The 12,972-nt window shown below is 42.6% G+C and overlaps 1 protein-coding gene across 1 annotated transcript in view; it reads right to left on the minus strand.

Annotated features, from left to right (window-relative positions):
• Positions 1-12,972, minus strand: part of LOC148025413 (LOW protein: ammonium transporter 1-like protein) — a 76,833-nt gene that overhangs the window by 17,988 nt on the left and 45,873 nt on the right. Inside the window, exons 7-8 of the mRNA XM_087692537.1 lie at positions 12,522-12,620; positions 12,350-12,420 (exon numbers count right to left, since the gene is read on the minus strand). Of these exons, the coding sequence (XP_087548663.1) occupies positions 12,350-12,420; positions 12,522-12,620 (170 nt within the window). The remainder of the gene's footprint in view (positions 1-12,349; positions 12,421-12,521; positions 12,621-12,972) is intronic.

A 12,972-nucleotide genomic window follows, 5' to 3' on the forward strand; every position in this document is an offset into this window, starting at 1 on the left:
CTGACATACTAAAAACTAGAGAAAATAATTGGTTGGAGCAAAATGCAAAGAACAAAGGCAAGTGTCATGAGGACATGTATATTTGAAACCTCACTTAACATGTGGATTGCATTGGAAGGCTTTTTGAAGGGAGCTCTCTTGCTCAACCCCCGAGACATACGGACCACTTATTGGTCAAGCGTTTCAAGCCGAGATGCCATGGCTACCTCTCACATAGCTGACGCGCTCTCCCTACCCATGGGGTGTAATGAGCTTACCTTGATGCCCAATCAAGTACCCTCCTCTCCCGTGCACACCGGTAGCTCCACAATCCTCGATGCAAGCTCGAGCAACCTCACTCCCTCTCCGTCAAGCTCCATCCTCCATACCCATGTGAGACGAGAAGAGAAGAGGAGAGAAGAAGACGAAGAGAGGAGATGGGGAGTTTCTTCTCCTCGATCCCTCACTCTCACACACTCACTCCCTCACTCAAGCAAACATGAGAAGGCAAGAAGAAGAGAAGAAGAAGAAGAAGCTTTTTGCCACACACCAAGAATGAGAGTTTCCATTAACTTTTTGGCTTATATACATGCCCTCTTTCCCTTGGGTGGTCATCCGACTTGCACTTTTCCACTTTTTTCCACTTTCTTCTTGTGCTGAGGTTAACACTTTTAGTCTTTGTGTTCGAGTTCAGTGCCATATCTATATTAATACTAATATCTAACACCATCCCTAGGTGGTAAATGTACAGGGAGTCTACACCTCTTCTTTGAATAACAAACTTGTAAAATAAAATCCAATACACCTAATATGTATTGTAACAAGGGTGGAACTCAGATGTGCTATCTTTTTTTCAAGAACGCAGTTGGTATTATGTTAACCAGATAAAGTAAAACTTACCCATTGGTCAAATGCATCAAGGCAAACCACCTAGCAGCCAATATTAGCTACCTGTTTAAAAAAGAGCTTACAAATCCATCAACTTGGGGCTGAGATTTCCAAAAACTGCCAAATAGTCACGATAGAGGCTAGAGATGTCATCCATGGGAGCGTTCTTTCCTTTCCGTCCAAAAACTACAACACAACTCTTCTTGCAATTAAACTTCAGGGTTAGGGCTTGAAGGATATTGACCAGCTTCCAACTTTCTCCATCCAGGTTTCCTTTGTCTCCACAAAGAGCAGCTTTCGTACTAATGTCATCTCTTTCAGTTGGCACCTTCAGCCATTTCTTTACTCGTTTCCGTGCTGGAGCAACTTAGATGCATTCCCAGAAGAGGAGATTTTCAGTTTCCCCATCCAGGACTGGGGTGATTGGGGGTCATAAGCATGTGTACTAATCCAAACATTGAGTGGCAAAGACGCATCACCTTTCACATCCTGTGCACCAATCCAGCAAGACTCCTTCGAGAACATTGCCCAGAATGTCTTTCAAAGGGGCACTTGCCACCCGATGCTCATCAATTCAACCCATGGCTGGTCCACAGTAAGCCTCCTGAAAAGCAAAGCCTCTCAGATTTGCAGGGATTCAATCCCAATGCTTCCATCTTCCATATCGTGAGCAGGACCTGCCACCCAACTTGAGTTCCTGCTCTTCTAAAACCACAAGAAATCACAGAATAGCCACTCTCTTCTGTCACGACAGAGCAAAGAGCCAACAAATGTCATTGCAGCAGTTAAGATATTCTTGAGGACAACTATCTTACCCACTAAGGTTAAAGGGCCCTGGTACACTTGGCTAATTTCTCTTCCAACTTGGCAAAGTATTTTGTCCGTCAACCAAGGATCCACTGTGCAAGAAATCATCAATCTTTTTACCCTTCTTGGAATGCATCTTGTCCCAACCATAAGCATCATAAGACAAGGAAAAAACACGTTGTTTCCCTTTATCTATATCTCCCCTCACTAGCAGAGTATCCATATGCATATTCAAGCAGGGATCATCCTATCGCATAGAAGGAGCATCATCCACGTGACAAGTCTCATCTCTCTTTTCGGAACACTTTGCCATAAAATGGCCTAGTTGGCTAGAAGTAAAAGAGTGTCCCACAAAAGCTCCCCATTTCAAACAAAATCACAAAGAATGCATGCCCGGAGAATTAACATGCAACCAAGTAGGACGCTTCCGAGAAGTATCCCAAAGCATGCACATTCTATTTGTTTTGATGGAATGTGTACTAGGAGGAATCGACACCTTGCCAATCTTAGCCATGGCATCGGTCAAAAGAGACCAATACACAACTTGAAAGCCCATAGTGTCCATCCAAACCAAGCATTCTTGCTTGAGTAGGTTTGTAAAGTCAGCCATTAGCCTCCATGGAACAACATGCACCAACTTGTGATCATAAAACAATAACTTGCCTAAATGTAAATCATAATGATAATGGGGTTTGAACATACTCACTTGACAACTAGCTTAATATGTTCAGAATCAAAGTATAGTACCATCTCATTCTCCTCCATATCAAGGGCCAAGACCTCCGCTGCCTGATCAACGAATGTGAGATGGAAGGATCGAGGTGCAGCTAAGAGTGCAGTAGATAGTGTGAGAGTGAGAGAGACAGAGTGAAGCACGACACCCAATCCAATTGACTGAAAGAGTGTCACTAGAAAGTACAAAGTACAACCCTTAAACCTTAGGGTTATAGGGGGTGTTCACACCCGACACACACTAAGTGCCCATAAGTGTGTAACATAAACACATAAGAATACGACAATAAGACTATAAGTCTGGGGGAAAAAACCTCTCCTACCGAGAGTAAAAAGTGCCCTAGTGTCCTACTGATCACCGACACTCCCATATGAGCGTAGGCGTAAGTGAGGCGTGAGTCAAATACCCAACAAACCCCCCTGGAGTGAAGAGTGATCAACAGTACAAGGATCGTCCGCCACCAAAGGATATCAAATTTAAAGCATCGCGAAATGCTTCAAATTTGTCACGAGGAAGAGCTTTGGTAAAGATGTCTGCCACATTACTGGTGGTAGGACAATAGACAAGGCTGATATCACTTGCATGTAGCCTCTCTCTGACAAAGTGATAATGGATCTCAATGTGTTTCGTGCGGGCATGAAACACTGGGTTCCGTGCCACTGCAATGGCACTCTGACTGTCAGTGAACAAAGAAGTAGGCTCCGTAACAGATACATCCAGATCAGCTAGCAAGCGTCTAAGCCATACGCATTCAACTGTGGTAGTGAAAGCTGCCTTGTATTCAGCTTCACATGATGATGTGGCAACAGTGGATTGTTTCTTGCTAAGCCAAGAAATGCAAGAAGAGCCAAGAAAGAAACAATTGCCACTAGTGGAGTGACGTGTATCATAATCACCAGCCCAATCAGAATCACTGTAAGCATGTAACTGCAGTGGTCCCCCCTTGGCATAAAGCAACCCAAGAGATCGAGTACCCTGCAAGTAACGAAAAACATGCTTGGTAGCTTGCCAATGTGACATACGTGGCTGATGCATATACCTGCTCAAAGCTGAAACTGCAAACTGTATGTCCGACCTAGTGTTGCATAGGTAGATAAGACATCCAACTACAGGAGCATATGTATGTATATCAAACAAATTACTGTCATCATGTAATGATAGTTTCAGTCCAGGTTCCATGGGGGTACAAACTGGCTTGCAATCCTGTAAGTCAAACTTCTCAAGAAGTTGCCCAATATACCTTGACTGTGATAGCCCAATACCTCGAGCATCATGTATGAACTGGATGCCCAAGTAGTAATGCAAAACTCCCAAGTCCGACATGTCAAAAGTTTGCTGCAAATTTTATTTGAATGCCGAAATCTGATTAGCATGTGTTCCAATGAGCAAAAGGTCATCAACATAAAGACATACAATCAGCATAGATCCCCCTTCTTTACATACGTAAAGGGTAGACTCAGATGAGCTGTTTAGAAACCCCTGACCAAGCAAGAAAGCATCTATTTTTGCATACCAAGCTCTAGGAGCTTGTTTCAAACCATATAGTGCCTTTTTGAGCTTGCATACCAAATGTTCTGAGCCTTCAACTGCAAAACCAATGGGCTGCTGTACATAAACTTCCTCCTGAAGTTCCCCATGTAAAAATGCAGTCTTGATATCTAGCTGATGCACTGTCCAACCATAATGTGCAGCCAAAGCAATCATAGACCTGATGGTCGTCATACGGGAAGTAGGAGCAAATGTCTCCTCATAGTCAATGCCCTTTTTCTGTGCGTAGCCTTTAGCTACAAGCCGTGCCTTGTATTTATCAATGGATCCATCTGCTTTCCTTTTCAGTTTGTAGACCCATTTCGTTCCAATGGCTTTCTTCCCAAATGGCAAGGACACCAAATCCCAAGTTTGATTCTTAGTAATAGAATCTAATTCAGCTTGCATTGCTGCCATCCAATGCACACTGTGTTGTGCATCCTCAAAACATTCAGGCTCTTCATTATCAAAAGTACTTGCTGCCATAACAAACTCCATGGTATGTGTTGAATCATGCAAACGAGTTTGCCTTCTAGTACGACCAGCCATGGGTGCATCCAAAGGACTATCTTGCATAGTCTGCAAATACCATCTAGGTAATTGTCTAGCTTCCTGACTGTGTGCAAGCTCTTGCTGAATTTCAGTTTCAGCATTATGCTGAATATTCCGATCAGCCAATGGCTGAATTTCTGCACTTTCCATAGGAGCAGCTGGCTGAACATTAGGTTCATTTTCTGAAGCTCCAGCTGAATCACCAAAGGTAATGGGCAGCAGCCCTTCAAAAACATCACGGACAGCCTGATATGTGTCCAAACCAGCCAAGGATAATTCTGATTTTTCATCAAAAACAACATCCCTGCTGACAAAAACCTTCTTTGGAACGGGATCATAGAGTCTATAGCCTTTGCTCTCATTGCTATATCCCATAAAAATGCACTTAACAGCCTTGTTGTCCAACTTTTTTCTAAGTACCTGTGGAATATGGGCATAGGCAAGACACCTAAAGGTACGGAAGTGACCAACAGAAGGTTTACGGTTGTTCCAAGCCTCAAAAGGTGCGATGGTCTTCAAAGCTTTGGTAAGGCATCTATTCAAAATATGGCAAGCACACATGACTGCTTCCATCCAAAAACTATGAGGCAAACTCTTTGCCTTCAGCATACATCTGGCCATGTCCATGAGTGACCGATTCTTCCTCTCTGCTACCCCATTCTGCTGTGGAGTATAGGCAGTAGTATACTGATGGACTATGCCTTTCTGCTTCAAGAAAGAATTCAGCATAGAGGACATGTATTCCCCCCCTCGGTCCAAACGGAGAGTCTTAATTTTGCATCTAGATTGATTTTCAACAAGTGCACTGAAAACCAAAAATGCATCATACACTTCTGACTTCTTTTTCAAACAGTAGACCCAGCAAAAACGTGTAAAGTCATCAATGAATGTCACAAAATAATAACAACCGCCCAATGACATGGTTTGCATAGGCCCACAAACATCTAAATGCACCAACTACAATCTGGTTGTTGCTCTAAAAGCAAAATCACGGGGAAATGAGAAACGATGCATTTTCCCCAAAATGCATCCCTCACATAAGTGCTCAGGAGGTCTCTCCAAGAGAGGTAAGCCATCCAGCATCTGAGTACGCTGCAAAAGCATCAAGCTGCCAAAGTTTACATACCCCAAACAAGCATGCCATAACTCCGCCTATATCATAGCAGGAGTAAGAGTGGATGTCAAGTATGCCGTCTAATCTACTGAAAGAGCATCCAACTCATATAAACCATGACACAAAGATCCTGTCAAGACCAAAGTCATGCGTTCTTTATCTCTAACCATGCAACGGTCATCATCAAATGTGACCTGCAACCCACAACGTGCCAAAGAAGAAATAGAAAGCAAATTTTTCTTGATTCCAGGCACAAACAAAGCATCCTGCAGGCGGAGAATAGAGCCATCAATGGCTGTGAGCTGAATCTCCCCAATACCACGAACAGGGTATGATGCATTATTGGCACACTGTACAGATTTCCCAACGGGAGGTGCACTAACTGAAGCAAACAGATCTCTGCGAGATGTAATATGTCTAGAAGCACCACTGTCAAAGAACCAAGTGTCAGCATCCTCTGTAGAGCTAAGTGCTCTATCGGCCCAAGAGATGTCATAACTGTAAGTGTAAAAACAATAGTCCCTGTCCACAACAAAGGACGCGGACTTACTAGCAGTGGAAGGAGTAGTAGAAACAGGCATTCCTAACTCCTTCTTCTTCTCTTTGGCAATGCGCTTCCTGCACTCAGTGATATAGTGGCCTGGCTTCTTACAATAATGACATTTTCCTTTTTTAGCTTGCGTCCCCCTTGTGTCTGATTCTGTGATGTGCCCGAAGTACCAGAACTCTGTGGAGCATTTTTCACCTTGCTGTTTTTGCCTTTCTGTCTTGCCACAAAAGCCTGCTCAGAGACTATAGCATCCACACCACTATTTTTCCTTGTTTGCTCCTCCTCTAGAAGCAAACATAAAAGTGACTGAGTGCTCGGCAATCCTCATGGTGAGGTTCAATGTAGTATGAAAAGACAAGTATGAAGGAGGTAAGGAATTCAAGGTGATGGATATCAACTGTGCATCCGAAAAGTACTCATCTACATTCATGAGCTGCTCTCTCAAGTCCTGAATCTTATTCAAGTGATCTTGCATAGAATCACCCTCATTCATCTTCAAAGTCTCTAACTCTATCTTCAAGAAAGAGATTCGAGTCTCATTCTTTCTTGCAAACATATGCTCCAAAGTCAGCCATGCATCTCGTGAAGAAGATGCTGAACGAATGTGAGGGATAATGGACCGCTGAACTGCCAAAGCAATCAGCGACAAGGCCTGTGCATCACGTGTATCCCAAGCTTTTTGAGCTGCAGTTCTTGGAGGAAGTGGCTGAGGTGGAGAGGACTGAGGTCCCCGTTGTCCATGTGCTCCTTGAGGAGGAGGAGTAATGGGAGCTACAACTCCCGGTCAAGTTTTCTCTCCACTGACATAATCCCATAAATTCTTGGCCACTAATACATTCTTCATCATGAATGACCATAGCGAGTAATTGTTTCCGTCCAATCTGTCTTCCTTGGATACATACGTAAATACATCAACTCCCTGATTTGCCATGATGACAAATTTCCAAAGACAAATGAGCAATGTCAAAGCAGTAAGGACTGGAAATCTGCAAATTTCCAGAAATTGCAGCAAGCACACTTGTGCAATTAATGTGCAAGGGCGTACTCTGTCAAAAAACCGTCTTTTAATGCACGCTTCCCAAGGTGCAAACAGTGCTCAGCAACACTGTAATATCAAAATCCCCAAAATCTTTTGTCAAAAATTTGTTCAAAACAGTCTTTCTGTGACTGTAACAGCAGTTCATATACAACTGTCCTCAAAATACACAAAAGCCCCAAAATTTCTGATGAACAAGTCCAGAAATTTGCATCAAATTTAGCCCACACTTGTATCTTGTTTGCGGTGCCTGCTGAACCTCCTCTACCAGAAATTGATTCTGGAATAAAGGGATATAATTTTTGTTAAAAAATACCTAACGTGGTCAGGGTGGACGCCGGTCAAACGACGGGTTGCTGACGTGGATTGCAGGCGGACGATCAAATGTCAGGTCGCTGGTCAAGTTGCAGGCGGACAGGACAGTCGAGCAAACGTTTACGTTGACAGGGCATGTTTGGTGACGTCTGTAGTTGGCGGCGCCCTGCGGACATGGTGGCGGGGCTGCAACAGAGCTGGCGGCTGGAGGCAAACGTGCTGGAGGCAGGAGGCGGCGTCTGGATCTGCGCGCTGGTGAACGGACAGGCGCAGAGGCACTTTGGCCACATGCAGGCTGGTGGAGCTATCGGAGCTTCCGAGCAGGATCAAGTGGTGCTGGCGGGCAGACGAGCTGCAGGTCGAGCTGCTGAACTGGTGGGTGTCGACTGCAGACTGGTGGACTGGTGGCGACTGGGCAGAGCTTATGGGAGCTGCAGACAGCAGACAGAAGACTACTCTGATACCAAATGTGAGATGGAAGGATCGAGGTGCAGCTAAGAGTGCAGTAGACAGTGTGAGAGTGAGACAGACAAAGTGAAGCACAACACCCAATCCAATTGACTGAAAGAGTGTCACTAGAAAGTACAAAGTACAACCCTTAAACCTTAGGGTTGTAGGGGGTGTTCACACCCAACACACATTAAGTGCCCATAAGTGTGTAACATAAGCACATAAGCACATACGACAATAAGACTATAAGTCTGGGGGAAAAAACCTCTCCTACCGAGAGTAAAAAGTGCCCCAGTGTCCTACTGATCACAGACACTCCCATATGAGCGTAGGCGTAAGTGAGGCGTGAGTCAAATACCCAACAACAAAGGTTGTATTCAGTTCAACCATAGTCATTAGGACTGATCTCACTCTCTCTCTTTTTTTCCCTCTGAAAGGGAATTGTATCGATACCAAAACATAATCTCAAAAGGACATCATGACCAAGAGTACAAAGATATTGTATCACGAAAAGTACAATGGGTCTACATGACCAATAGAGAAGTTGAAGAAACTATGACGTAATAGAGAAGTTGAAGAAACTACGACGTACCAAGAAAGCAAATCCTATTGAGGGAGAATATTAGGTAACTCAATCACGTCAAGCTGCTAATGAAGAAGGCCTTTCAAGCGGACTATATAACTCTCCAATCCTACAAAAGAATCAAAAGTGCATGCATTTCACATAGTCCATATATGCCAACAACCCCCAAAAGCGTAAAAAGTGAAAGAGCACTCTCATATTGGGCTGCACAAGATCCAAAAACTTGGGATGCCCAAAGACCCGCGGTCCTTTGGAAGCATCAATAGCCCTACCACATAAGACCAAATGGCCAAACTTTCCTTGTGATGATTGGACAAGAAAGCAACCAATGGTGGGAAGTTTCCACAGCTGGCATACAAAAGAAATTGCAACCATTTGAAATATGACGTTTGGAGAGTGCAAAGGTAAGCGGAAGCGCACCAATCAACATTGGCTAGATAAAGACCTTGTATTTGAATGGCGTTTTGTTGAGCCAGCCTCTCACCACTATAGATTTTCACCAAGTTTTACCTTTATATAGACCCCAAGTGTTGTTGCCCTTCTAGGCAAGCTAATCCTTATCTCATATGTATGTGTCTCTCCAAATCCAAAACAATTCCCTTCTCCCATTCATTTTGAATTACAGACATGGTGCCAAGAGTTCCAAGATATGCCCATTCATGTTGTATCCTTATTCCAAAGCAAAACTAGATGGGCTCAGTGATATCTCATAGATAAGACTTTGGCCAAGGGAGCAATGATAAGTAATATGAAACCATTGGTTCCATGATTGTCTGAGCTATTTTCAATCTTACATGGAAAGGCTTTAGGCTTGTGATTTCCAATATACAAACTTGTCCATAATGCATGTGGAGATCTAGTCCATCAAAATTTAGGCGAGAGATGCACCCCCAAAGGATATCCCAAGTATCTAAAAACAGTGCCTTTGGGTAAACCTCCCCTTACCAGCCCAATGCTTATTCCAAAGAAAAAACTAGATGGGCTCAGTGATATCTCGTAGATAAGACTTTGGCCAAGGGAGCAATGATAAGTAATATGAAACCATTGGTTCCATGATTGTCTGAGCTATTTTCAATCTTATATGGAAAGGCTATAGGCTTGTGATTTCCAATATATGAATTTGTCCATAATGCATGTGGAGATCTAGTCCATCAAAATTTAGGCGAGACATGCACCCCCAAAGGATATCCCAAGTATCTAAAAACAGTGGCTTTGGGTAAACCTCCCCTTGCCAACCCAATGCTTGAAGAACACTTTTGCTGCAACTAGTAAGGGCTGACTTGGAGGCATTAATGTGAAGCCCCGAAGCAAGGGTAAACAAGTCCCGTGTATTCATTGCTCTTTGTGTATTATAACAGTCAGCCTTGAGAAACATGAAGGTATTGTCAGCCAAAGCTAGGCCTACCAACTGCTCTTGTACAGGAAGAGAGGCCGACCACCTCATTGTTAGCCACGAGGCTAGACAATATCATCAAAATGGGATGAGTGACCAAAGAACAAAGGACATAACGAACAACCCTGCCTAACAGATCAGCAAAGAGGAAAGGGGTCCATGATGCCACGATTGAAGAAAACTCTTGAAGAGGAGTCCAAAGTGGTGTCAATAAGTCCAAACATTCTAGGACCAAATCCCATACATTGCATTAAGTGACCCTAGAAGAACCATTCCAAATGGTCAAAGGCTTTTTCTAGATCCAATTGAATAATCACCATTTCTGGCTTTGTGCAGTGAGGATAATCTATCCCCATTATGACATTCAAGATATTATGTAGAATATTCATCCTTGTGATGAATCTGTACTGTGCAGGGTGGATAAGCTCAAGAAGGTATTCAAGCAATCTATTAGCCAAGTCTTTGGTAAAAACCTTGTACACAATGCCCATCAAGGAAATCGGTCTCCGGTACTTCAAAGCCAAAGGGAACAGCACTTTGAGGATCAATTTAATGACACCCTCTTTTTAAGAGCGCTGCATGTTTCCTGTTATCCAAACTTGCTGACATGAAGCTCTCAAAGGTGCAACCAAATGAGTTGCATAGATATCAAAGAACACATTAGCAATACCATCCCATCCAAGATTTTTATCTTTGGGCAAACACAACAAAACTTCCATCACTTCATCTTGTGTGATATCCGCATCCAATAGGTCAGCAACATCTGGCAAGACTTGATCTTTAACCAGATCACAAAGCAATCAACAGGCTGCCAAGACTGTGTCTGAAATAGAGGATTGTGATCCAAGCAAGTCCATAAAGTAGTTTCTGCACATTTGCACAATTGCTTGAGGATTAGTAACCATTTCACTTGCTCAATAGCTCAACTCAACCACATTTTCCCTAGCAAAGGAAGCATGCAAACCCTAATAGGATTTATGTGACTGACAACTATTATCTAGCAATCCCTCTAATAATGAAACAATTTTAGCCTACTGTTAAGATCTCTTTTGAAAAGTATCAATGAGCTGCAACAATCTCACAGAGATAGGAAGCAAAAGAGAATCTCATGATAAGTCCATCAGAAGAGAATGTGCCAAGGCTAGGAGTTGTTTGGCAACCTGCAATCTTTGTCTACAAAGGGTAGCATGATGTATTCCATGTTGCTTGGCAACCATTTACACATTAAACACCAACGGATCAAGAAAGGCTGCCCCTTAAGATGGAGATCCAATGAGAACTTATGTATTAACGGTTGCATATAGCCATCAAATATCTTATGCTAGAGAAAAGAGGAATCAAAACACAAAGGCAGCTTGCTTAAAAAGTATCAGAAAAGATGGACAGGGTGCTTAAGCATCTTGAACACCAAAGGGAAGTGATCAAAAAGAACATAGTGTTGCAAAACCCAAATTTCCAAGACCTCTGGCAAGAAAGAATGATCATGCATCACATAGATCCAATCCAAACTGCCCCAGGTTTCCATGTGCTGCATCAAATAAAAGGTATAGCCATGGTCAAGGGGGGATATAACCAAGACCAAAGGCCATGTTTCAACACCATTGATGCAAAAGCATTCCAATCCTAGCATTAAGGCCCATCCATGAGTCCATGCCTGGATGTGGAATGAGACAGATATGTACAAACACAGTGAAAGGATCTCAATTCCATCCTACCAATATTTCACATATCTGAATATACTGCTCATGCTATGGTACACAAAACAGTATATAGTATAGAAAGTTTGCTTGACCATATAAAACACTTAAACAGGCTTTATCAACCATCTAAGAGATGGAAAGAACAATGGCACATCAACCTTTCTTAAAGAACTCTAAGCAAACAACTTCTTGATGCTATCAAATGGGCATAAACAATAATAAACTTCAAGTCATAATGTACCCAGTGCAAATACATACATTGGAGCCAGCATACTTCAGCCTAACCACATAAATTGCAAATTATGTTTCACAAGAAACCAGTTCACAATCATAGATACACTACACGAGCTTAACTACTTCTGAAACATCTATTCTCAACTCAACAATTTGCACAACTTGTCTAAGCCTGACATGAACATACACAAGTTTGACAGTTGCACGAAAAATACTATCTTATCTATGTTACGCTGTTAGACTCCTATCAAAATATCACACTGTTGGCAAACAGTAAAGTGAGTTTAGTATGAAATCACAAGTTTTTGCTGTTGAGTATTGCACGAAATGACAAGTTAGCTTCTGTTGCTTGTTAATCTACATAATATTGAAGATCAAAAATCATGCAAATACATGGAAACAATGGAGTATGAGTGATTCTGTCTAAAATAAGTTGTACCTTGAGAATGAATATACTCAGACAAATGACTGTCAACTTTGATGCTTACCCGAAGATCAGAGCAAACAAACATCCAAGGTAGCATCTCTGTGCTGTTACTTCCACCTGTAGGTCTCCAAACTGCAGTGTTTCCATCCTAGTTAGATTGAAATAAAAAGTTTCAATATAAACAACTAGGTTATCTACAATGAAATGATTTGGCGACTACAACTAGAAAGGACCTTATAGAAGCGAGTAGCTGGAACGAAAGTCTTTTCAGCTAGTTGTTGTATAGTGTTTGCAGAGAGTAATTCTCCTGCCGCAATTAATGCCTTTGCTATCTGAAAGATGAACCAGTATAAAGTGAGTACTCGCTAAAACTAGCCTTCATAAAGTTGGGATAAGCACAAGTTGACAATGATAGTAAAGCCTCATGTGCATGACTTGACTGTTGAGCTAGAAAATGCATTACATGCTGATTAGCCTCTAAAACAGCCCCAAAGCATGCTTATTCAATGAAAAACCCTAAAATGGTGCGTCATTCAAGAGAGTTTTAATGAAACCCTAATTGGGGATGGTCCATCCACATCTAAAAATAGATAGGCTGCCCCCACCCATTCAGTTTTCATCCCTTTGTGCAGGCTTCTTACCACAACCCACTGCCTAAAGGTCTTCCCCTTGCTGCATTTGGTG

Source organism: Lygodium microphyllum, chromosome 14 (genome assembly GCF_053477565.2).
Source record: "Lygodium microphyllum isolate KBCC chromosome 14, Lygodium_microphyllum_v1.1.10, whole genome shotgun sequence".
Classification (NCBI taxonomy): Eukaryota; Viridiplantae; Streptophyta; class Polypodiopsida; order Schizaeales; family Lygodiaceae; genus Lygodium; species Lygodium microphyllum.